This window comes from Procambarus clarkii, chromosome 7 (genome assembly GCF_040958095.1).
Source record: "Procambarus clarkii isolate CNS0578487 chromosome 7, FALCON_Pclarkii_2.0, whole genome shotgun sequence".
Lineage (NCBI taxonomy): Eukaryota > Metazoa > Arthropoda > Malacostraca > Decapoda > Cambaridae > Procambarus > Procambarus clarkii.
The window spans coordinates 14,131,410-14,158,116 of record NC_091156.1 but is presented as its reverse complement, the minus strand read 5'-3'; the positions used below and the strand labels follow the sequence as shown (position 1 = coordinate 14,158,116).

At 40.4% G+C, this 26,707-nt stretch overlaps 1 protein-coding gene across 1 annotated transcript; it reads left to right on the top strand.

The window, feature by feature from the left end:
* The first annotated feature begins 212 nt into the window (after window positions 1-212).
* LOC123761454 (uncharacterized) lies at window positions 213-9,704 on the top strand. The gene is made up of 6 exons (XM_045747482.2): window positions 213-322; window positions 3,260-3,377; window positions 4,044-4,235; window positions 5,691-5,834; window positions 6,102-6,322; window positions 7,479-9,704. The coding sequence occupies exons 2-6, from the start codon at window positions 3,276-3,278 to the stop codon at window positions 7,942-7,944; spliced, it is 1,125 nt and encodes a 374-aa protein (XP_045603438.2). The 5' UTR covers window positions 213-322; window positions 3,260-3,275; the 3' UTR covers window positions 7,945-9,704.
* The last annotated feature ends 17,003 nt before the right edge of the window (window positions 9,705-26,707 follow it).

Genomic DNA, 26,707 nt, shown 5'->3' with positions numbered 1-26,707 from the left:
AATGCTGAGTGGTGGGAGAGAGGAAGAAAACCTGGCAAGCACCACACAGGAAGGTAAGAGTGTCATAGATCGATAATATATATATATTAACACTTTGTAACACTTTAACAAAGTAACACTGTGTTATCAATATTGACAAATAGCATGAGAGAGAGAGAGGGAAAGAGGGTGGCTGGGAGGGGGGGTTGGGTTGCGGCAGACTTGGAATGCAGGACACACCTTAGCTAGTCACGCACTGATACCCCCTGGAAGCAGTCATACCGTTCCACTTCAAGCATAAACGTTAAGACATTCGCCAAACCAGCCTTCGTTTCACAACCAGGTCAGTGACGTAGCTCAGCGGGTGTGTATGTGTGTGTTTCCCCTCCTAGTTGTCTGTTCTTGTGGTGATTAACATACGGAGGAGGAGTGAGACAGGGAAGACTGCGGACCTAGACGGTGGTGCAGAGGCTCGTGGAGTCAGTATGTGGTATTGACAGCAGACCTGAAGTGTCGCGCACGTGACTATACGCTCTTCAACACAATAGTAAACAATAACAAATTATATTTTTTTAACGATCACTCTCTTAATTGTTTTAGAGGTTGAAGCTGGAACATCAGTTATAATGTTCAGCTGTCCGGACAATTCGTATATACCAGAAATCTATTTCATTTTGTGTTGACCATTCACCAAAAAGATGTAAAAACTATTGACTGATGGAATGTTTCGTTTAAACGGACGATCATTCCGGTACAGTCACCTGTGGCACCTACTGTATAGTGGTTTATCCCTGAGGGAGTTATACAGGAGCTAAGTGTGTGATGTACAATATCTTGTGGATAGCAAAACACACATTCACCGATAGCCATTTTTTGTCTGTTGTTGTTGTTGGTTAATATTCAGCTACTCGGTGCAAAAAGTTCCAAGTAGCACGGGTTATGGTGAGCCCGTAGTGGACTTACCTGGCACAGGAGCGGGGTTGAAACTGCGTTTTGTCTGCTTTCAAGTGTCTGAATGTTGGGTACTTGGTAGTATGTAGTGAAGCAAGCTTCACTTGGATGCTGGTCCCGGTTTTGGATATAATCTATCAACTTAAACCGAACGGGAATCCCAAATAATTAGTGAATACTATTTAATATATCCGATTTGTGAGTTGTAGAAAATTATAAACATTTGGCATCAGGGTTCTCGGGACTTCGCCACCCTTCCAAGACATGCAAAGTTCCCTACACATTTAGCTACATAATTTTTCATGTGTAGTTAAGGTCATATATTTACTTAACTCCTAATGTACTAACAGACGAAATATTAAAATAAAATTGAATATATAAATGTTTGCCTCGTGATTGAGCGGCGTACTATATTATTATTGTTATTATTATTATTATTATTATTATTATTATTATTATTATTATTATTATTATTATTATTATTATTATTACACAGAGAAATCACATTAACGTGATATATCAATGAACAAATCCAACAGGAGTCTTGACGACCGTTCGGGAACACCCAACGCATAGGTTCGAGCCCTCATGACGGCTCCTGATGGATTTCTTCATTATTATTATTGCTATTATTGTCATTTCTCTATTTTTCGTGATTTATTCCATATTATCGTATTTGTCAGCTTCTAGGAGGGTGAAGACACTAGGCTATAGCGTGTTCAGCGGCCGCTTAGATTGATTAAAATACAACAGGTGGCGGTCTAGTGTCGCGTTCTGCGCAGATACAGTTTGCGCACTGCTCAATACACACCCAGATTTATGGGTTGCTGGGTGCACACGCTGGCCAAGTTGACTTGAAAATTACTTAGCAAACATTATTCATTTTAGTTAATGTCATCAAGAACAGTATACATTTTCTTGTTTAGTACAGGCTTCTTGAGTAGTTGGGGGCCGAGTCTTATTGAGTAGTTAGGACCGAGGCTGGTTGAGTAATTAGAGAAGAGGCTTATAGAGTGGTTATAGAGTTATATTGAGATTTGGACCAAGATTCATAAAAAGGAAAAGCAGTGGTGTGTAGTTAGCCTTGCAGAGATATGTACATAGGTGACATAGTGTATATTATGTAAACTGGGTATATATAGTTTAACAGAGACTTGTACAGAGGTTAGCAAAGTCGTACACAGAAAGAGTCAGGTACACACATACAGAGTGTGAGGAGAAACGTGGCATTCTCTGATTCAACTACTGTGACGTGAAAACCAGGTCTCTATAGAGAATGTTTTGACCTCAAATAGCAGTTAATGGACAAATACTGATACTCTACAATGTACATAACATTGACATAATATTTTATTTGTAATATGTGGGAGACCTGGATATGTGGCTACCTACCTAGAGGTGCTTCCGGGGCTTAGTGTCCCCGCGGCCCGGTCGTCGACCAGGTCGCACATTGTGATCACAATATGTATTCCAAACGAATACAAACGCGTGAAAGCTTTGAAATATTTTGGAACTAGAAGTAGCTGAAGAGTGTTGAAGTCTGTTTAATTATAAGACTATTAGGAATGGGTGTGTGGGGGGGGGGGACAGGAGGGGGGTACCAAACTGTTTAGAAACAAGAAGCATTTTTTTTAACTGCTTGGGGTAGACTGTTTAACTGTTGGAGGATTGCTTGGGTTATAAGGCCAGGAGAAGCAGCACAACCTACAGAGAAAACCTCATGCTAATAAATTGAAAACCTCAAAATGCTAATAAAATGCTTTGTTTAGCATTTTGTTCATTATTAAAAGCTTTTCTAACTTCTATATGTATCAGTAACAGAACAGTTCTGAATTCTCCACTCATTTAAAAAAAAAATCTCCAACCACTTTGGGGTTGACGGTAGAACGACGGACTCGCTTTATGCAGGTCGGTGTTCAATCCCCGACCGTCTAAGTGGTTGGGGTCCACCATTCCTTCCCCCGTCTCATCCCAAATCCTTATCCTGACCCCTTCCAAGTGCTATATAGTCGTAATGGCTTGGCGCTTTCCCCCCGGATAGTTCCCTTCCCTTCCTTAACAAAATCTAACTTTTGTGCCTAACCAGAAGTGTACGAACCCAAGCAACCCACCTAACCTATCGAGTCCGATGCAGAGAAAACGTGAATAATAGTGACCCGCTACTGTTCTTAACAGATTGCATTTGCAACCTTCATTCAAACAATAGTGACAGGAGGATGGTGTCTGACTAGAGACTCTCCCATTAATGAGCCAAGATAAACTTGATAGTTTTCATTCCCTTCCTTATAAATCCCTCTCTCACCGTGACCCTCTATTTCCCGCCCGACAGGTGCCCGCGAGTGAGGATGAGCGAGGCCACAGAGCTGGAGTACGTGGTGCTGACCCCAGATGACCTGGATGACGTCATCCACCTTCTGGTCAACCATTACTACTCGAGAGAGAACATTGTAAATATCACCCCATTTATCAACCGTAGATGCAGGCGATGAGTTACAATAATGTGGCTAAAGTATGTTGACCAGACCACATACTAGAAGGTGAAGAGACGACGACGTTTCGGTCCGTCCTGGACCATTCTCAAGTCGATTGTGACTTGAGAATGGTCCAGGACGGACCGGAACGTCGTCGTCCCTTCACCTTCTAGTATGTGGTCTGGTCAACATCGACTGTAGATGTTGGGGTTTCTGCTCTATATCACGGCAAGAAATTCCTCTTCGCCAAAAGGAAGTTGGACAATATTTAAAGTAACCTGGAAATTGAATAGCATTTAAAGTAGCTTTCATACTGAACATTTAAAGTAGCAGTCATATTGAACATGTAAAGTAGCATTCATGTTGAACACTTAAAGTAGCAGTCATATTGAACATGTAAAGTAGCATTCATACTGAACATGTAAAGTAGCATTCATGTTGAACATGTAAAGTAGCATTCATGTTGAACATGTAAAGTAGCATTCATATTAAACATGTAAAGTACCATGCACATTGAACATCTAAAATACCATGCACATTGAACATCTAAAGTACCATACACATTGAACAACAACATACGTCCCAAGCATAGTCATTCCTCACAACATCGCTATTAACATTCCCTAAACCATTCATTCTCAGAGACTAGGTGCTGGCATGAGCGCCGCCACGAAGATGGATGAGCAGTACATTCCAGGCTGCTTGCGCTCAGGACTCTCCACAGGAGCAAGGGACGAGCGCACAGGAAGGCTAGTTGGCGTGGTGCTCAGTTACAGCGCCACGCCCCAGGCTCCCCAGCTTAAAGATGTGGTCACGTACATCACTGAAGCTGAGGTATGAAACACACCTTCAGTTCACGAAGTAAATGTTGTCTATGTATATATATATATATATATATATATATATATATATATATATATATATATATATATGTCGTACCTAGTAGCCAGAACTCACTTTTCAGCCTACTATTCAAGGCCCGATTTGCCTAATAAGCCAAGTTTTCCTGAATTAATATATTTACTATAATTTTTTTCTTATGAAATGATAAAGCAACCCTTTTCTCTATGTATGAGGTCAATTTTTTTTTATTGGAGTTAAAATTAACGTAGATATATGACCGAACCTAACCAACCCTACCTAACCTAACCTAACCTATATTTATAGTTAAGGTTAGGTTAGGTAGCCAAAAAAAGCTAGGTTTGGTTAGGTTAGGTAGGTTAGGTAGACGAAAAAACATTAGTTCATGAAAACTTGGCTTATTAGGCAAATCGGGCCTTGAATAGTAGGCTGAGAAGTGCGTTCTGGCTATTAGGTACGACATATATATATATATATATATATATATATATATATATATATATATATATATATATATATATATATGTCGTACCTAGTAGCCAGAACGCACTTCTCAGCCTACTATGCAAGGCCCGATTTGCCTAATAAGCCAAGTTTTCCTGAATTAACATATTTTCTCTAATTTTTTTCTTATGAAATGATAAAGCTACCCATTTCATTATGTATGAGGTCAATTGTTTTTTATTGGAGTTAAAATTAACGTAGATATATGACCGAACCTAACCAACCCTACCTAACCTAACCTAACCTATCTTTACAGGTTAGGTTAGGTTAGGTAGCCGAAAAAGTTAGGTTAGGTTAGGTTAGGTAGGTTAGGTAGTCGAAAAACAATTAATTCATGAAAACTTGGCTTATTAGGCAAATTGGGCCTTGCATAGTAGGCTGAGAAGTGCGTTCTGGCTACTAGGTACGACATATATATATATATATATATATATATATATATATATATATATATATATATATATATATATATATATATATACATATATAAATACATATATATATATATATATATATATATATATATATATATATATATATATATATATATATATATATATATATATATATATATATATATATATATATATATATATATATAAGTGTGTGTGTGTGTGTGTATCACGAAAATAAACACGTGATTAAAAATGTGACAGTGTCAAACAACTGTCTGACACTGTCACTCCTTCTGACACTTCACTCTTCTGACACTTCACTCCTTCTGAAGATGTATTAATATACGAGAGTACTTAAGGAAATTCCTGTTTCAATTTTTCTCTGTGGTCTGACACTGTCATATATATATATATATATATATATATATATATATATATATATATATATATATATATATATATATATATATATATATATATATATATATATATATATATATATATATATATATTGTTCTTCTCTCTTCAGTTGAAGGTTCTCAAGGTTAAGACCATTCTTGAGGGGATGCTGGACTTATCTGAGGATCGTGGGGTGGAGTGTGTTCAGAGACTGACTCGTTTCTGTGTTCAACCCGACTATGGCAGCCGAGGCGTCGCACGGATGTTGGTACAGGTGAGTGTTGAACCACCTGGGTGTTGAACAATCTGTAATGCTCTGGTAATGATGCAGTTGGGTTTTAAACCCCCATTCCCCTCTCCATATTACGATACACTAATCACAAACACCCTCTTTATTGTGGAATAAATTCATAATTGAAAAGAGAAAGATAACTTTTGTCCTATAGAATAAGACCATGAGAAAACCTCTTCTCATAACAGCTTGTTACACCTTAATAACTCTCACGAGACTGTGTATAGCGGACATTACTGCGACTTTCAGAAAAGCATGGACCTGGGCGCCAAACAAGGCTGCCAACTAGCCTACTTACGAGCAACAAGCCCATACACTCAGAAACTGTGTGACCGTCTTGGGTTCGATACCCGGGCCATACTGGACCTCAGCACCCTGGAGGAGGGACTGCTTGACCTCTCCCGCGTCACCTGTAAGACTTTCAAGGTCATGACTAAGAATCTCACACCGAAAGAAACGATAAAATCCAGGTTTGTATACCAACTGTCGAGTTCTTTGCTTCGCTTTGCATTCTTTGCTTTGTAAACATTAATTATCCATTTTACACCACGCGCGATGAGGTGAAGTGAGAACTAAAATCAATGAAGACTGTGGGCAATAGGATTGGTGTAAGGAGGAAGTTCCTTCTTGGTCTAGAGTAAGGTACGGTGTTCTTAAAAGCAAGCAACCAACTTGCTCTTACATACAGCCCCGCCCCTGTCCCAGAGGCAAGTCCAATACGGGGTCACCATAGCCCGTGCTACTTAGAACGTTTTGTTCTACGTAGCTGAACCTAAAACAACGACAACAACAACAACTTGCTTTCAAGTACTCCGGATGGCGCACTTGAATGTGAGAGATGTGGCCTGGAGGGAGGTCTTGGCCCCCGATTCGAAGCCAGAGAGAGGGATCTTTCAGTTCAAACAGTCCACCATACAAATGGTGGACTGGCTGTTACACTTCCCAGTGAGACAGATTTATTCCCCGGCCGCGTGATCTGCTCTGCTGTTGTTGATGAATCCAGTGTTCAAGGTGCTGATAGGAAATGACGTCGGAAGGGTAGCGATGATCTGGGCCAAATGGAGGAAATTGTTCGCGGTGTAGCCGGAGTGTTATGCCTCGGAGGTTGTGCAAGGCGCTGGTGTGGTGATACTGACCCTGAGAGGGAGAATTGGTGTGTGTAACGGCCGCTTGTTCTAGTAGCGGACATAACATCTGGACATGAGGTTCCGGCGGGTATCCGTTCCTCCGGATTCCTCTGTTGAGGGAGGCCAGGGAGAGGTACGGTTTGTTGTAGTCCAAGGTGGGATTCGGAAACCGAGTTTCCCTTGTAGGAAGTTCCTTTCCTCACGGGCCCGGTATGGGTGCGGTGGATGCGTCCTCCTGGAGATGTTGGTGAAGAGGTATTACAGCTTCATTTTCTATATAAATAAGAATTCCTATTGATATTATATTCTTTAACACTGATAATAACTATCATCTAATCAGTAAGATGTTTGCTGCAATATTAATATGCTTTTCAAATATATCTGCTATACTTCTCCAACACAAGTCATATATATATATATATATATATATATATATATATATATATATATATATATATATATATATATATATATATATATATTTGTTTATTTTTTGCAGTCTTATCCCGTGTGAAAACAGAGAGGAACGAGTAGCGACAGACCATATATGCTACAGGAGACTTTCTGAGCCTGCGGTGGCGGGTGTATCACGGCATCAAGCAGTGCGCCTGGTGGCTGCAGGCTTCTCTTCAACGCTAAGTGAGGCTCCTACGACAGATGTACCACTGGATCAGACGAATGGACAGGTGCCTGTAGCGTTACCTCCAACGCCGTGGGAGGCTCCGACGGCAGATGTAACAAAGCATCAGAGGCGGCGACTGGTTCCTGCAGGGTTTTCAGTAACGACAGGTGTATCACTGCATCAGACAGAGAGACAGATGTTTGCAGGGTTCTACCCAACGCTGAGAGAGGCTCCTTCAACAGGTGCAATACAGCAACAGGCAGAGCGACTGGAGGCTGAAAGCTTCTCGCCGACTCTGAAGAAGGCTCCGTTGTCTGAATCTCCCACCTCAAGTTGCCTCTGAAATATCTGGTACGACTTTCCACGAACTCTACTTTCGTAACGACTATGTATCATGCCCAGAGAATATATATATAGACACTCCGGCACCAGCGGCCATCTATGTACATAAGAAACACGACGTCCGCCACTGCTTAGTTTATTGTTTTGTGGGGTCGAGACATCGTGGGATCGGATGCGCCCAGGCTTCGGGACACAGTGATAGGGGGATGGGATCCTCTCCCCTTTCTTATAGCTTTTTCAGAAGACGGGCATGGATGATGCCACTACACTTAGTTAATTTTTTGCTTCCACTTCCATTGATCACCACTCGAACATTGTGAAGTAAACTATGGTAGTGAGACTAACAGGTCGGGGAGCCGGTCGGCCGAGCGGACAGCACGCTGGTCTTGTGATCCTGTGGTCCTGGGTTCGATCCCAGGCGCCGGCAAGAAACAATGGGCAGAGTTTCTTTCACCCTATGCCCCTGTTACCTAGCAGTAAATAGGTACCTGGGTGTTAGTCAGCTGTCACGGGCTGCTTCCTGAGGGTGGAGGCCTGGTCGAGGACCGGGCCGCGGGGGCACTAAAAAGCCCCGAAATCATCTCAAGATAACTTCAAGATAACCAAGGTTACAATGTTCGGGTGATGTCTCCTATAGCAAAAGTTAAACTTAGTATTACTGCATAATAACTCAATATAATTCCACTGTTACCACTTGCAATGATTAACTATAATTCACATAAGGAATTATTAACTCACGCTAACGCGATAATATGTACCTGACCGGGCAGTCACTACACTACAGTCTAGACTAAGGAAACGAACATAGGAATGTGCCTTAATGCCAATAGTGACTGCTGGGACAGGTACAAGCGGAGTGTTGTCAATGCTTACATTACCCGGGTTCTCACTCACAGCTCTGGCTGGAAGCAGGTCGAAGAAGAACTCTGTAGAGTTAGGCAGGTCCTAGTCAATAAACGTTATTAAAAGAAAGGTGACACGCCATGCAACCTCTGAAGAAGCAACCAGCACAACACTTGTACCTTCTATTAGACTGTTTTACAGGAACTTCTTTTTGACGGCTCATAAAATGGAGGAAAGTGTCCTGAAAGATATTATTAATAGGAACGTTATCCCTACAGACACAAATCACAAGATACAATTAACAATTTACTACAAAAACAAGAAGACGGCCACCCTACTTACGAAAACTCTCCAGACACCAAACAGAACGCCTTAAAAAGAGACTAACGACGTCTATGCCTTCACATGCCCACTTGGGGACTGTCAGCCCAAAGATCTCCGTATACAGACAAGACAACAACGTCTCTCTCTAGGCTATAAACAGTGCACAAACAACAGGGCTCCATCAAGGAGCATATAATCTCCTCACACAACCAGACCATCACCAGAGAAATCTTAACAAGCAACACTAAAATAATCGACATGTATAACGACCCCAGAAGACTGGACATCATCTAGGCCTTACACATCAAAAAGTCAACACCAGCAATCAACCGCCAGTTAACACATAATCACATTCTACCCACTTCCAGACCCCGCACCAATACAAAGACAGTAGAAGGAAGAATATAGGGATTTATTGGCCTATTAATACCCATTATGCCATTCATTTACTTGTTCATCTCAATCACGGCCTGTACACCTCACCCCAAGCGAATATAAGCTTTGGCTTTAAAAATTTGTCCTTGAAAATGTATTGAGTGCCTTGCGAAACGCATCCTTAGACGTCAGACTATAATATAGTGTGAAAATGAACTTTGAAGAGTTTAATTAATGTAACCCTTTCGGTCATATTCAACAACATATATATATATATATATATATATATATATATATATATATATATATATATATATTAAAAAATATATATTATAAAAAATAGTATTAAAAAACAGATAAAACCTTTTATAACTATTTGTATGTATATATATATATATATATATATATATATGTTTTATGTATATATATATATATATATATATATATATATATATATATATATATATATATATATATATACATACAAATAGTTATAAAATGTTTTATCTGTTTTTTAATACTATTACATTTGTCAAACTGGTCTTTTGGAACATCTCTCTCTCTCTCTCTCTCTCTCTCTCTCTCTCTCTCTCTCTCTCTCTCTCTCTCTCTCTCTCTCTCTCTCTCTCTCTCTCTCTCTCTCTCTCTCTCTCTCTCTCTCTCTCTCTCTCTCTCTCTCTCTCTCGCTCTCGCTCTTTCTCTCTCTCTTCCCTACCTCCTCGAATGTCCTCAAATACCCATTTTCTAACCATTTCTCATTACGTTGTTTGAAGAAATTTCATAACAAAATATTCGTAAATAAATGATATCGGATGATTTCGTATCATTATTGAGCTGAACACCTTTGTTCACCAGTCTCATAATTTATCTTCTCACGGTTGACAACACCACCTCATGCTATCAAATTCCTCATCATCGTCTACCTTCCAATACCTGCCCTAACCCCCATATCCCCCCCCCTCCCCTTCCTCAACTTCTTTCATCCCTCTAATTCCTTCCTCTCCCTATTCCCCCTCCTCCCAACTCCTTTCCTACTCTTGAATTCCTTCTCTCCCCCCCCCCCCCCCCACACACAATTCTTCATTTCCCTCCCTGCAATTTCTGAACACTTTTTCCAAAATTTTCTCCTCAAGTTTTCTCCCCCACATGCATTTCCACTTAACTATCTAGTGGCATTTCCTGATGCTATACGAGAAGATGGACTTTATATCCTCAGTGGGGCAATGGTCTATTAAGTACGCAGTCAACAGACGCACGAGGGCATCCGAAAGAAGAACTCAACAAACAATCAACAAGTGAATGTAATTGCACTGTAAATGAACTTTTGTTAACTAGTTGGTCGTTATCATCAGGTTAAGGGCCATGACCAGGAGCTCATTAAGCACCAAGACTCCCCTCGAGTAGTTCATATTCCCCATTAATAGTCTCGAAATTGACGTGAAAGTCATTCTAACAAACGCTGTGTTTAATTAAAGCAATAGACTTTCAACGCAGTGGAAAAATGTTTTTGGAAAGCGTCAATCAAGGAGTGAGAGTGAAGACGGAGGAAGTTTTGCACCTCCTTGATCTTCTTGGAGTACACCAGGTGCGGGTCCTGGAGCCTCGTCTACTCCTCATGAAAAAATTCACAAGGGCCGTGATGAGAGTTCGAACCTACGCACGGGATGTTCCCAGATGCGCCTAAGTTAACTGTACCACAACTGTACCTACGAACCATGCGGAGGTTCGAACCCTCATCACGGCCCTTGTGGATTTGTTCATTTGATATAACACGTTATCGTGAACAGGCGATGAGTCACAATAACGTGGCTAAAGTATGATGACCAGACCACACACTAGAAGGTGAAGGGACGACGACGTTTCGGTCCGTCCTGGACCATTCTCAAGTCGATTGTGAATGGTCCAGGACGGACCGAAACGTCTTCGTCCCTTCACCTTCTAGTGTGTGGTCTGGTCTTCACGTTATCGTGATTTCTGTGTGTGTCGTCTACTCCTCGTTTAACTCTTAATAACCTTGTCCAAAAGGCTGGTCTTTGGAGCAGTGATTTCACGAGAACAAGTCCTTATCGCTGAAGGCACGGTAAACATTAATAAATAATAACAAATTGCAAACAAAATGATTTCAGAAGTAAATGAAAGTATTGTTTTAACGTAATTTTATACATAGAACATAAATAAATGTATAAAACACTTGTTATTGAATGCCATAATTGGAAAATTATTATTATGAACTATGGTTTCCTATATTAAAAGCAAACTAGTGATAGTATAAAGAAATTTAAGTGCATCATTATCCAAGGATATTAGCTGTTGTCTAAGATGAACTCAAATAAAAAATAAGCTAGGAAGAATAAGAATATTGATGCCATACTCAGAAGAATACATTATTACTGTAATACGTTACTGCACTGTAATTACTACTGTAATTACAATACAATAATAATAATGATCTTGTCCAGGCAAGATCCCAATATTATAACACAGTCATACATGTAAACAAAGCCTAAACTGTACGTGTTTAATACTTATAAATAGTGAACATATACCGAGAATTGACTTTAGTCTTGAACAATGTTCATAACTTTGAAAGCTATTCTAGCCAACTCTCTCGAGCAGAAATAAAACCTATCTCTCCTATACAAAAAAAAAATGTCACATATTTCTTAAACCAAAAATCAAACGCATTTCTCACATACAAAATGTCAAACATATTTTCCCTATACAAAAAAATCAAACGTATCTCTCTTATACTAGAAATGTTGTGATAAAACTATATTTCTGTGTCTGTATTAAATGAAATCTGAATTTGAATACGATATTGAGGAGTATTATCATCCCAGCCAGCCACCAATACATGGAGAGGTTGAGGAGTAATATCATCCCAGCCAGCCACCAATACACGGAGAGGTTGAGGAGTAATATCATCCCAGCCAGCCACCAATACACCGAGAGGTTGAGGAGTAATATCATCCCAGCCAGCCACCAATACACCGTGAGGATGGGGGAGTAATTAATGGTGATATATGCACGCTTAGCATCAACCAATTTACTTTCACAGCCACTATTAAGATTAATATATTCTCTGTGGGTCTTTGGACCAGCATGTGGCTCCAGGGAATATACTGCTTTTCTCTTGTAATTACTAGTCCCACCTGTGTGTGTGTGTGTGTGTGTGTGTGTGTGTGTGTGTGTGTGTGTGTGTGTGTGTGTGTGTGTGTGTGTGTGTGTGTGTGTGTGTGTGTGTGTGTGTGTGTGTGTGTGTGTGTGCGTGTGTGTGTGTGTGTGTGGGTATTCACCTAGCTGTATTCACCTAGTTGTGCTTCCGGAGGTTTCAGCCCTTTCGGCCCGCCTCTCAACTCTTACTACTACTATTTTCTTTTCTCTCTCTCTCACACACACACACACACACACACACACACACACACAGGAAGCAGCCCGTAACAGCTGTCTAACTCCCAGGTATCTATTTACTGCTAGGTAACAGGGGCATCAGGGGGGAAAGAAACTGTGCCCATTTGTCTCTGCCTAGTTCGGGAATCGAACCCAGGCCACTGGATTAGGAGTCCCGCGCGCTGTCCACTCAGCTTCCAGGCCCCGTGTGTACTCACCTAGTTGTGTTTGTGGGGGTTGAGCTCTGGCTCTTTGGTCCCGCCTCTCAACCGTCAATCAACAGGTGTACAGATTCCTGAGCCTATTGGGCTCTATCATATCTACACTTGAAACTGTGTATGGAGTCAGCCTCCACCACATCACTTCCTAATGCATTCCATGTGTCAACCACTCTGACACTAAAAAAGTTTTTTCTAATATCTCTGTGGCTCATTTGGGCACTCAGTTTCCACCTGCGTCCCCTTGTGCTTGTGCCCCTTGTGTTAAATAGCCTGTCTTTATCTACCCTATCAATTCCCTTCAGAATCTTGAATGTGGTGATCATGTCCCCCCTAACTCTTCTGTCTTCCAGCGAAGTGAGGTTTAATTCCCGTAGTCTCTCCTCGTAGCTCATACCTCTCAGCTCGGGTACTAGTCTGGTGGCAAACCTTTGAACCTTTTTCCAGTTAGTCCAGTGTGTGTGCGTGCAGGTGTCAGCCACTTGCTATGTGAGTGCAATAATGAAACGGTCTTATCCTTCAATAAACTTAATGTTGAGTAGTAATGTATGTAAAGAGCTCCCATGAACGTATTAATTATTATTATAATAATTATTTTTATTATTAGTAGTAGTCGTAGTAGTAGTCGTATTAAAATTATTATTATTATTATGTACTATTGTGTGTTCAAGTGTGAGAGAGGGTGGAGACACGACCACATGTTAGTATGAAAACATTCATACATTTCACTTAGCGTTGAGAAAAATAATACATTATGTTACTTATCATTGTGTGTAAGGCACTCTCCGCTGCTCTCAGCCTGGGCGAATGTCTCCCTCTAACCATTACTCCCAGTGTGTTCCCTCCCTGGAGTCTCTCGTGTTGTTTATCTGTGTCTAGCCCTGTCGGTCCCCCACACAAGGAAATCTTTCCACATTTATGTTTGTTCTCTCTCTGTCTCTTTCTTTCTGTCTATCTCTCTCTCTCTGTCCCTCTTTCTGTCTCTCTCTCTCTCTCTGTCTCCCTCTCTCTCTCTCTCTCTGTCTCTCTCTCTTTGTCTCTCTCTCTGTCTTCCTCTCTCTGTCTTCCTCTCTCTGTCTCTTTCTCTGTCTCCCTCTCTCTCTCTCTCTCTCTCTCTCTCTCTCTCTCTCTCTCTCTCTCTCTCTCTCTGTCTCTCTCTCTTTGTCTCTCTCTCATTTTCTTGGATTGAATATACCGAGGATGACAAATTAAATCTTTCCCTCTGGGAAAAATTTACGTATTTTGTAAACCATTTTGTTATAACACTAACCTTTGTCTCTGGTTAATAGCTCTCCACTATCCACATACATTGAAATTAAACGATTAGTGTTTATGGAGAGACATGCGTACTGTGGAGCTCTTGAAGAGTGATACCAAAGCCCACATCATGAATTAAGACCTTGAGGTCTCCAGGCAGGCATTCACGGATCTATCTTGAGGTTATCTTGAGGTGATTTCGGGGCTTTAGTGTCCCCGCGGCCCGGTCCTCGACCAGGTCTCCACCCCCAGGAAGCAGCCCGTGACAGCTGACTAACTCCCAGGTACCTATTTACTGCTAGGTAACAGGGGCATTCAGGGTGAAAGAAACTTTGCCCATTTGTTTCTGCCTCGTGCGGGAATTGAACCCGCGCCACAGAATTACGAGTCCTGCGCGCTATCCACCAGGCTACGAGGCCCTCATATCATAATCTCTGCGACGTCCTCCAGACGTCCTGGCTCCACTTGCCATTCTGTATGTCATGGTCGCCAGATTGAGGATATTTTAAGATATCTATACTTATCGGCAAAGTAATATTTGTTCTTTCGCGTGGCCGTCCTAGATAAGCAGACCCCATTGCAAGAGTCCCCAGCATCTGTTTTCAATGTGAATCTTGATCGTCAGTTCTCGTGCAACATCCAGTTATTTTCAATTTTTTCTTGATGCCTCATTTTGTGCTACTAATGTTTAATCCTCGTTTTCATTCTTTACCCTCCTGGTATGGTCTCATTTTTGTCCGTGTGTGGTGTCCACCCTCCCGGGTGTGGCCCAACCACTTGCGGTGGAAGGTAGAGCGACGGTCTCGCTTCTGGCAGGTCGGTGTTCAATCCCCGACTGTCCATCATTGTTCACATCAAGTGCCCTTGTGACACATCACATGTCCTTAATCTTATTAAGGACAGAGGTCTGACCTTATTAAAGTCTATTCTTAATCTTATTAAGGACAGAGTTCTGACCTTATTAAAGTCTATTCTTAATCTTATTAAGGACAGACATATCGCCTAAATTTTTAATCCCTAAGACTGTACATGAACCAGGCAAAAAACATAAGCAAGCAGCAGTTTTACTAGACAATCACGAATGGAAAAGTGAGTGTTCTCCCTCAGAGAGACTCCTGTCTTCTGAGACACGCCATCTGATAAGAATGATTTAATAGCGAAGACATATGTTAGTACTCTGGGGGAGGGAGGAGCGGAAGGGATGAGAATAGGTGTTCCCAACACTGTCAGTGTTGATCCTGACCTTTCTCTCTTCCATTCTCCCTCCACCAGCAGTGTTGACCGTTCCCTCCCTCCCTCATTCCTTCCCTCTCTCTCCCTCCCTCCACCAGCAGTGTTGACCATTCCTTCCCTCTCTCTCCCTCCCTCCACCTCCCTTCAGTGTTATTACCTTTGTAGTGAAAGCCTCAGAAAATGAATGCCTCTGGGAAATTGAAACAATTACACAATCAACACAAACAGCTGTATAGCCTAAATTCTTGTAAATAAATTCGCGAACATGCACAGTGTTATTCCGTAGTCTGAGAACGGCGCGAATTCTGATTTATTCCTTGCAAATTACTGCGGTTAAACGACTCGGAATATCTTCGTCGTCCGGATCAAATGCAGAAATGCGTGCACGTATTAAGTGGTGATTTATTCAGGGACTCGTAGTGATGAAGTAGATTAAATCAACCGAATAATTAAGAATTTGTTTCCTGTTATTTTAATTCGTTATCTCACTGAACATTCGTAAATGTTCGAGCTTGGGTTGATATTTGACAAAGTATCAGGCAAAATTTTTGGCAAGTTCAAAAGCAAGAAATATTTGTATATCCAATGATTCATTTACAAAATATAAACTGTTGCAAAAAAACGTAAATATTCACTAAATCTTTAATAATCTACATTTCAACTCCAGTTTACAAAATAGTTCCATCCGGCTGCTGGCACTTTTTTGTAGAATACTCTTTTTTAGTTTTTGTTTTTCCTTGTGAAGCAACAGAACACAAAACCTTCAGCGGAATACAATACAGCTTGAAAATTTCTGTTTGAAAAATCTTTTCATTTATTTTTTTATTCTATTCCTAATAATTCAGTAAAGTACATTTTATAGCATTTGACATTTTCGTGTGACTGAGGTTTATGATAAGAGCCCTTCAAGTGTCCTGGGTCACAACAGCCCTTATCAGCCAGGATCAAGGCAGCCCCAACCAGGCTGGAGCAGGAAAAGCCCTCACCATGTTGGGCCAGGACAGTCTTCACCAAGATGGGCCAGGACAGCCCTTACCAAGCTGGGCCAGGACAGCCCTCACCAAGCTGGGCCAGGACAGTCTTCACCAAGTTGGGCCAGGACAGCCCTTACAAGCCTGGCTCCCAGGCTTGTAAGGACCGCCCTCCCCAGCCTTGCTTAAGACAGTCTTGGCCAGGAGGCTCAGGTAAACAAACTCCAGAAAGTTAACAAGCAGGGCTCATCACCCGTGTAAGCTCCTTAAGTTGCTCTTGTGTTGTTTGTGTCTTAACTCTCACAATCTTTTCTTTGGCTCGTCGTCCTCCACAAGACCCAAGTCACACATTCCTTAACTGTAAATTCAGGCATCATATATTTGTGCATTTAAAGCATATCATTAGCAGGTAATATTGTTTACTATCAAGCCAATTTTCCAAATGATGTGTTTTTTTTTGCTTTCAAATACATGTAATGACATATACTATATGTAACATATATCACATGTTCTTCACCTTATGGCCACCTTTTAGATCCGAACCTATGCGGTGGGTTCCTTATATAAAACAATTCCTTACAGATCTATGAAATAGCGTTGGAAGAGGAACACGTTCTGTATGCTAAGGAAAGAACAGATCGGCAAGATATATCCAATTTGAGTGCCAAAGACAGGTGCCAGCCAGCCAGGCAGGCAGCCAGGCAGGCAGACTGCAACATGCCTTCTCTGCAATTGTGTCAATTCAACAGCTGACAACTTTTCTCCTAGGCTAATCCATCAAAGACGCTGGATGATTATGCTGACTAAGATGAAAGCTGGAATTTGGAAGCACAAATGATACAACATGAAAGTGAAGCCGATGGAGGATATCGCTCTCATTAAGAGATGAAGAGAATCAAAGATGGAGATCATCAAGACAATTTTAATTAGACAGGCTGCAAGAGGTCATTATAAACATATACATTATACATATATAAATTCATTATACATTATAAATATATATATATATATATATATATATATATATATATATATATATATATATATATATATATATATATATATATATATATATATATATATATATATATATAATAATGAGGGTGTGAGGCGGTACTGCTACGCTGGAGACAAGGTCAAGATTACTGTTCAGATAATTGTATGAGACGTCAGCAATCTTTGTTTGGTAGGATCATTCTTGAGGCTCGACTCATTGCCGTAGACTGATTTAATACCGAAGCATTATTTTGGCAAATCCAGTTGGGAGACAGTCTTGAAGGTCGAGACTGGTCTTCAGCAATAACATATAGACAGTTAAGCATCAGCTTGGGTTATTAACCTGATATGTTAGCAATAAATTCAACGACGATATGGTCTTCTAATTACATTTCGGCTTTTGTGGTGGTTCACTTGGATTATGATATCCAATTCAGATCACTATATTTCAGAATGGATATTTATTTCCTCGAGAAAATCTATGATATCTGTAACATTTCTTTCATTCAAGGTTGAAGGAACTCGTCCTGCATTCCCGGGAGAGGCGGTGAGTGACCAGATAGAGGCCTCAGTTATTCATAATGATGTACTACTTGAAATCTTAGACAAGTATCCAAAGTGTGCTGACTGCAGAATATGCGTGCGCTTGACTGTAAAGCTGCCGCCCAGTTGGGTGGGTGGAGCAGGATTAGCATGTGTGTGTGTGTGTGTGTACTCACCAATTTGTACTCACCTATTTGTGCTTGCAGGATCGAACATCGGCTTTTGGATCCCGCCTTTCTAGCCATTGGTTGTTTACAGCAATGACTCCTGTCCCATTTCCCAATCATATCTAGTTTTAAAACTATGAATAGAGTTTGCTTCCACAACCTGCTCCTTAAGTGCATTCCATTTGTCCACTATTCTAACGCTAAAAGAAAACTTCCTAACATCTCTGTGACTCATCTGAGTTTCCAGCTTCCACCCATGTCCCCTCGTTCTGTTACTATTACGTGTGAATATTTCATATATTTCCACTTTGTTAATTCCCCTACGTATTTTATACGTTCCTATCATATCCCCCCTCTCCCTTTTTTTACAGGGGGATATATATAAATCCCCTGCCGTGTATACACACACACACATATACATATATATAAATATATATATATATATATATATATATATATATATATATATATATATATATATATATATATATATATATATATATATATATATATATATATATATATATATGCAAACAAGCCTGAATGGTCCCCAGGACTATATACAACTGAAAACTCACACCCCAGAAGTGACTCGAACCCATACTCCCACAACTGGTATGTACAGGGACGCCTTAATCCGCTTGACCATCACGACCGGACATAAGGAAGTGATAGCCGAGGCTATATGAACCACTTCCCCGCCGGCACTCGGATGGTAATCTTGGGCATAGCATTTTATCAAATCACCTCATTCTTTGGGGCACACGTGAGGAACACAAAGTTTGTGTTCCTCACGTGTGCCCCAAAGAATGAGGTGATTTGATAAAATGCTATGCCCAAGATTACCATCCGAGTGCCGGCGGGGAAGTGGTTCATATAGCCTCGGCTATCACTTCCTTATGTCCGGTCGTGATGGTCAAGCGGATTAAGGCGTCCCTGTACATACCAGTTGTGGGAGTATGGGTTCGAGTCACTTCTGGGGTGTGAGTTTTCAGTTATATATATATATATATATATATATATACATATATATATATATATATATATATATATATATATATATATATATATATATATATATGTCGTACCTAATAGCCAGAACGCACTTCTCAGCCTACTATTCAAGGCCCGATTTGCCTAATAAGCCAAATTTTCATGAATTAATGTTTTTTCGTCTACCTAACCTACCTAACCTAACCTAGCTTTTTTTGGCTACCTAACCTAACCTTACCTATAAATATAGGTTAGGTTAGGTTAGGTAGGGTTGGTTAGGTTCGGTCATATATCTACGTTAATTTTAACTCTAATAAAAAAAAATTGACCTCATACATAGAGAAAAGGGTTGCTTTATCATTTCATAAGAAAAAAATTATAGTAAATATATTAATTCAGGAAAACTTGGCTTATTAGGCAAATCGGGCCTTGAATAGTAGGCTGAGAAGTGAGTTCTGGCTACTAGGTACGACATATATATATATATATATATATATATATATATATATATATATATATATATATATATATATATATATATATATATATATATATGTCGTACCTAGTAGCCAGAACTCACTTTTCAGCCTACAATGCATGGCCCGATTTGCCTAATAAGCCAAGTTTTCATGAAATAATATATTTTCTCTAATTTTTTTCTTATGAAATGATAAAGCAACCCATTTCATTATGTAAGAGGTGAATTTTTTTTTATTGGAATTAAAATTAACGTAGATATATGACCGAACCTAACCAACCCTACCTAACCTAACCTAACCTATCTTTATAGGTTAGGTTAGGTTAGGTAGCCGAAAAAGTTAGGTTAGGTTAGGTTAGGTAGGTTAGGTAGTCGAAAAGCAATTAATTCATGAAAACTTGGCTTATTAGGCAAATCGGGCCTTGCATAGTAGGCTCAGAAGTGAGTTCTGGCTACTAGGTACGACATATATATATATATATATATTGCCCTGTGTGTGTGTGTGTGTGTGTGTGTGTGTGTGTGACACCGCCTACGGGATGGGTGTAGGCGACACAGGATGGGGTATGAGGTGCATAATAAATGACTAAACTAGAGGATGGATAAAGGACATCAACATGGAAGATTTTTTCTTCAAGTTCTTGAAGTTGTCATGTTAGGTTATTACTGACAACAATAACTTTAATTTTTGTCTTCTGGGATATTCCTGCGCGGGCTCTAAACCTCTGCCTGGCCCACTAAGTGTTACTTGTTTCTTGTTTCTGTTTTACTTAGGCGAAGTATGAGTATTTATGACTCTAATTTGGCTTCAGTAAGATTATGTCCAATGTGTTTCACAACTTCATCTGCTCTGTGGAATCTTAGTTGAAATCTAATTTGGTTTACAACTGTGCACTGTGTTAGATAATGTTCGAATGGTCTGTTGGGGATTTCTCCACGGTACTGACATTTCCTCTCATCCTCTGGAAACTGTAAGCTTATTTCCCATGCACATGGGTATTCAAGCCTGATGCGATGTAAGTGTGCTTCTGTTGTTCTACCGCTCCCTTTCATCAAAATATGTGGTTCATAGTTGGTTCAATTCTTGCAGCAATCCTGATCCTGATGTTGCAATTGTTGTGTTGAGGTCACTGTACATCTGCGTTTTTCTGTCTAATTACTTGTTTAATCCTTGATAAACTCTGTGGTATGTAAATGTCTACATTTCTTCTCTTTGTTGCAAGTTCTGCAGCTTCGCCTGCAATGTCATTCCCTAATATTCCCACAAGACTTGGCACCCAGTTGATAAGTATCTGACGGCCTTGACGCTTTAGGGTTTGCTTTACTTGGCACCCAGTTGATAAGTATCTGACGGCCTTGACGCTTTAGGGTTTGCTTTACTTGGCACCCAGTTGATAAGTATCTGACGGCCTTGACGCTTGAGGGTTTGCTTTACTTGGCACCCAGTTGATAAGTATCTGACGGCCTTGACGCTTTAGGGTTTGCTTTACTTGGCACCCAGTTGATAAGTATCTGACGGCCTTGACGCTTGAGGGTTTGCTTTAATGCAACGACATTGGCTCTAAACTGAAGAAGGTCAAATTCAAGAAGGATATTATGAAGTATTAGTTACACAAAGGGTTATAGACCGTTGAAATTGGCGTTGAAATTTAGATGCTAAGTTTAAATAGCGGATCGAGACAAACTTTCATGTGGGGAATACATGTATCCAGATGGAGGTAGCTGAGAATGAGCTAACTGGTTATTGTGGCGACTTCTGCTATGTATGTTCTTATGTCTCTCGCTTGGCTTACTATTACGACGCACAGCAATGATAAAGCATTCGTTTATACGTAAAATCCAAAGCGGTTTAGCAATATATTGAGAGCATGCTTATAGGACAAAGATCCCAAGCTGTCAAAAGAAGAAGAATACCACGACTTTAGCGTCATATAACAGAAATATATATGATTTTTTTATACTCTATTACGCGTGATTAATATTATAGTTTAACAATTTCAAAATTAATGAAATCCTGTCTATTTCCATGAACTTCCTTACATTTTCAATCTTCAACATTTCCAAAGTTATTTCTGTCTGTGATAATATTTGCACATGTGGGCAATCCCTTTACCTTTCATCTCGTTATTTATGAGCTCTCGCACTCCAGCCTCTGCCTCCCAGACTATCTTTGTTACTTGTGTATCCTCCCACCTTTCTCACCTGTGGATCCTCCCACCTTCCTCATCCATGCCTCACTCTCTCTTATAAATGATTCTCCCTCCTCATATTTTAAACATTTCATATATCTCCTTGAATCTCTTTCAGTCTCACCTATACGGAAGCAACATATGCTATGCGATGCTGTTGAAAAGTTGTATTTGGAGATGCTTTGCAACAGCTGAGGTCGTTATGCTGATAAACAATAATGACGCAGCATTGACACGGCAGATATGGTGTTTAATTAAAATTAATAAATATGCAAATGCTGTGGAAGCGTAATCATGTCATCACGAATGATACGTTGAGTAATGCGTATGTTTCTATATATCAAACAAGAGAGAGAGAGAATGAGAGAGTGGGAATGGGTAGACTGCATATTTCACGACTCTCAAAGAGGACTTGATACTGTCCCACATATGAGACCCCAACTCAAGTTAGAGAAGCTGGCTGGTGTTTCAGGAGAAAATAAAGAGAGTTAAAGTGGGTGAGGAAGTGCCTCTCAGGAAGAAGCAAAGTGGTTTAGTTACCGGGGAGATGTTTGTTGATTTGTGGAGCCAATTACCACGTAACGTGGTTGAGGTGGGGTCCCTTGATTGTTTCAATCGTGGGTTGGACATGTTTATGAGTGGCATTGGGTGGTTATATATAGGAGCTGCCTCGTATGGGCCAATATGCCTTCTGCAGTTGCCTTTGTCTTATGTTTTGAGCTAAGAGATAACGAGTGGAATTCCACAAGGGTCCGGACTATTGACCATCCTCTTCCTAGTATATAACAACGACCTAACAGGAAATATTAGTGATGCAATCTTGAGGTTATCTTAAGATGATTTCGGGGCTTTAGTGTCCCCGCGGCCCGGTCCTCGACCAGGCCTCCACCCCCAGGAAGCAGCCCGTGACAGCTGAGTAACACCCAGGTACCTATTTTACTGCTAGGTAACAGGGGCATAGGGTGAAAGAAACTCTGCCCATTGTTTCTCGCCGGCGCCTGGGATCGAACCCAGGACCACAGGATCAGAAGTCCAGCGTGCTGTCCGCTCGGCCGACCGGCTCCCTAAGACGATGCTGAAAACAAAAACAAAAAAATCACAGCAGAGGGACGATTGTGATAATATGCAAAAGGTACGAACTCATTGAAAATTTAGTGTTCCAATTGACTCCTAGTCGTTAACGTGTCCAAATGGACAGTAACGAAAGAGGAATAGGATAGAGAAGACGCGCACAGCGATGGCGAATGAAGAGGAGAGAGAAAAGTGGGGAAACTGAGTCACTGCGTAACGCTACATAACAATCGGAAGACTGGACAAGGTGTTTATGCTGAACCGTACAAGAATATTTAGGTGAGTACACACACACACACACACACACACACACACACACACACACACACACACACACACATTCTAATGCATTCCTAAATGGAATGCATTAGGAAGTGATGTGGTGGAGGCTGACTCCATACACAGTTTCAAGTGTAGATATGATAGAGCCCGATAGACTCAGGAATCTGTACACCTGTTGATTGACGGTTAAGAGGCGGGACCAAAGAACCAGAGCTCAACCCCCGCAAACACAACTAGGTGAGTACAACTAGGTGAGTACACACACACACACACACACGCACGCACACACACACACACACACACACACACACACACACACACACACACACACACACACACACACACACACACACACACACACACACACACACACACACACACACACACACACACACACACACACACTGTCAATCCTCTGGGATTGACAGAGTGGAAAAAGAGTAAATTTTTACAGTAAATACCAATCGAACAAGAGGGCTCGGATTATCTAGCTTGAGAACCTGGTAAGTCATATAGATGGACGAAGGTTTTCTTTTAGCATGAGAGTAGTGGGAAAATTGGAACGAACCAAAGGAGTAATTTGTAGAGGCAAAATTGTGCCATAACTTTAAAAGCAGATATGATAGAGAAGTAGAGCAAGAGTCCTTGCACTAGACAGCCGATGGCTTGAAAAGCGGGGTCCTAGAGCTAGATCTTGATCTTGCAAAGTACAAAGAATAGGTAAGTTCACACACATGTGCACACTCCCCCTCTCTCTCTCTCTCTCTCTCTCTCTCTCTCTCTCTCTCTCTCTCTCTCTCTCTCTCTCTCTCTCTCTCTCTCTCTCTCTCTCTCTCTCTCTCTCTCTCTCTCTCTCTCTCTCTCTCTCTCTCACCCCTATTTGTTGGACCATCAACACAGGCGGCCATTCGCTCCAAAGCGTTTACTCTGATTTTTATCAAAATTATGTATATTTTAGCCGGGTTTACCTTAGCTTAACGCGGGTGCTTGGAACCTTAAGCCTCGGCAACACCTAGGGACCCCTACCACAGTCTTCATTCCAGAGCTGTCTAACGACTTACCTGCTCAGGTAAGTTTTGTAACTGATCTAATTTGTATCTCTTTATGAGTGATCAAGGTTTGATCATTCGACAAGAGACCCTAGAGCCGCCAGTTTCCTCTTTCAGCGTCTTAGTGTAGCAAAACAAAGGGGTGTGAATATATATATATATATATATATATATATATATATATATATATATATATATATATATATATATATATATATATATATATATATATATATATATATATATATATATATAGTACATGTGCCATAACATGTAGCACATGTACTATATATCTATATATATATAGTACATGTGCTATATATATAGTACAATACTATATATATATATATATATATAGAGAGAGAGAGAGAGAGAGAGAGAGAGAGAGAGAGAGAGAGAGAGAGAGAGAGAGAGAGAGAGAGAGAGAGAGAGAGAGAGAGAGAGAGAGAGAGAGAGAAAGAAAGAAAGAAAGAGAGAGAGAGAGAGAGAGAGAGAGAGAGAGAGAGAGAGAGAGAGAGAGAGAGAGAGAGAGAGAGAGAGAGAGAGAAAGAAAGAAAGACAGAGAGAGATAGAGAGAGAGAGAGAGAGAGAGAGAGAGAGAGAGAGAGAGAGAGAGAGAGAGAGAGAGAGAGAGAGAGAGAGAGAGAGAGAGAGAGAGAGAGAGAGAGAGAGAGAGAGAGAGAGAGAGAGAGAGAGAGAGAGAGAGAGAGAGAGAGAGAGAGAGAGAGAGGAGAGAGAGAGAGAGAGAGAAAGAAAGAAAGAAAGAGAGAGATAGAGAGAGAGAGAGAGAGAGAGAGAGAGAGAGAGAGAGAGAGAGAGAGAGAGAGAGAGAGAGAGAGAGAGAGAGAGAGAGAGAGAGAGAGAGAGAGAGAGAGAGAGAGAGAGAAAGAAAGAAAGAGAGAGAGAGAGAGAGAGAGAGAGAGAGAGAGAGAGAGAGAGAGAGAGAGAGAGAGAGAGAGAGAGAGAGAGAGAGAGAGAGAGAGAGAGAGAGAGAGAGAGAGAGAGAAAGAGAGATAGAGAGAGAGAGTATATTTTATTAATTACTCACAAATCAATGTTTACATTTTCACAAATCATTAATGTATCCTCACTTCCGGTGCTCATCAGCTGATGAGAGATTCAGCTGCAACAGACAGATGTGTTTTTAATGTGAGTTTAACTACCATGAGCTACATATTCGAAATCACTTAGACGGTAGACACTAATTATGAGTCCAGGGTCGTTAGTGGGGGGAACGAGTACCTGAATATTTTATCACTGGTAATGTAGGAGTCTACATCAGTTTTTAATAACTTAAAAACAGGTATTTTGTGTAAATGTTCACAAATATTGATGCAAAAATGACTGAAAAACTATTATTTTATGAAAATATTATGTATATATATATATATATATATATATATATATATATATATATATATATATATATATATATATATATATATATATATATATATATATATATATATATATATATATATATATATATATATATATTGATGCGCTAAATGGTAATCCCAATATATGTTTATGTTACGTATAAACATAGGCTTAGCAACACTGTAAATTACATTCTAATGATAAATTCAAATGAAATTTGTTGATTATATCATGGGCATTATATACGCAAATGAGTTTCTGGGCCATACGGCATATACTGTAGGATAAATACTCCTTTATACATTGATATATACAGGCAGTATATTATTAATCTGGGTAGACACAGATTACATTTTTCAAAATGATCTCCACATTTGTGATATTATCCAAGGGGAAATTTGTATTACATAATATAGTGTGCAGTTGAATCACAATATGAATAAAATGAATAAAGAATGGGGTAAGGTGTTGTAAACATGACAGTTCACAGTATAATGACGCATTGTGTAGTGGAATATGTAGCACAGTCAGACCCCATGTGTACTGCTGTGTGACCCATATGTACTGCTGTGTGACCCATATGTACTGCTGTGTGACCCATGTGTACTGCTGTGTGACCTATATGTACTGCTGTGTGACCCATGTGTACTGCTGTGTGACCCATATGTACTGCTGGGTCTCGGTCACACGACACGAACTTGGAAGCAAGATACGCAGATGAGTCACGGTGAAGCAAGATACGCAGATGAGCCACAGTGAAACAAGATACGCAGACGTCCCACGGTGAAGCAAGATACACAGACGATCCACGGTAAAGCAAGATACGCAGACGACCCACAGTGAAGCAAGATACGCAGACGACCCACAGTGAAGCAAGATACGCAGACGACCCACAGTGAAGCAAGATACGCAGACGACCCACGGTGAAGCAAGATACGCAGACGACCCACGGTGAAGCAAGGCACTCAGTGCGAGAAATAAATATTTCTTCAGCATAAGAGCAGG

Excerpts from the sequence above, each read along its gene's own strand:
- LOC123761454 (XM_045747482.2), top strand. The coding sequence starts at position 3,276 with ATGAGCGAGGCCACAGAGCTGGAGTACGTGGTGCTGACCCCAGATGAC. Across the intron at positions 4,236-5,690 it reads CGTACATCACTGAAGCTGAG|TTGAAGGTTCTCAAGGTTAA; the intron begins GTATGAAACACA and ends TTCTCTCTTCAG. Across the intron at positions 5,835-6,101 it reads TCGCACGGATGTTGGTACAG|AAAAGCATGGACCTGGGCGC; the intron begins GTGAGTGTTGAA and ends TGCGACTTTCAG.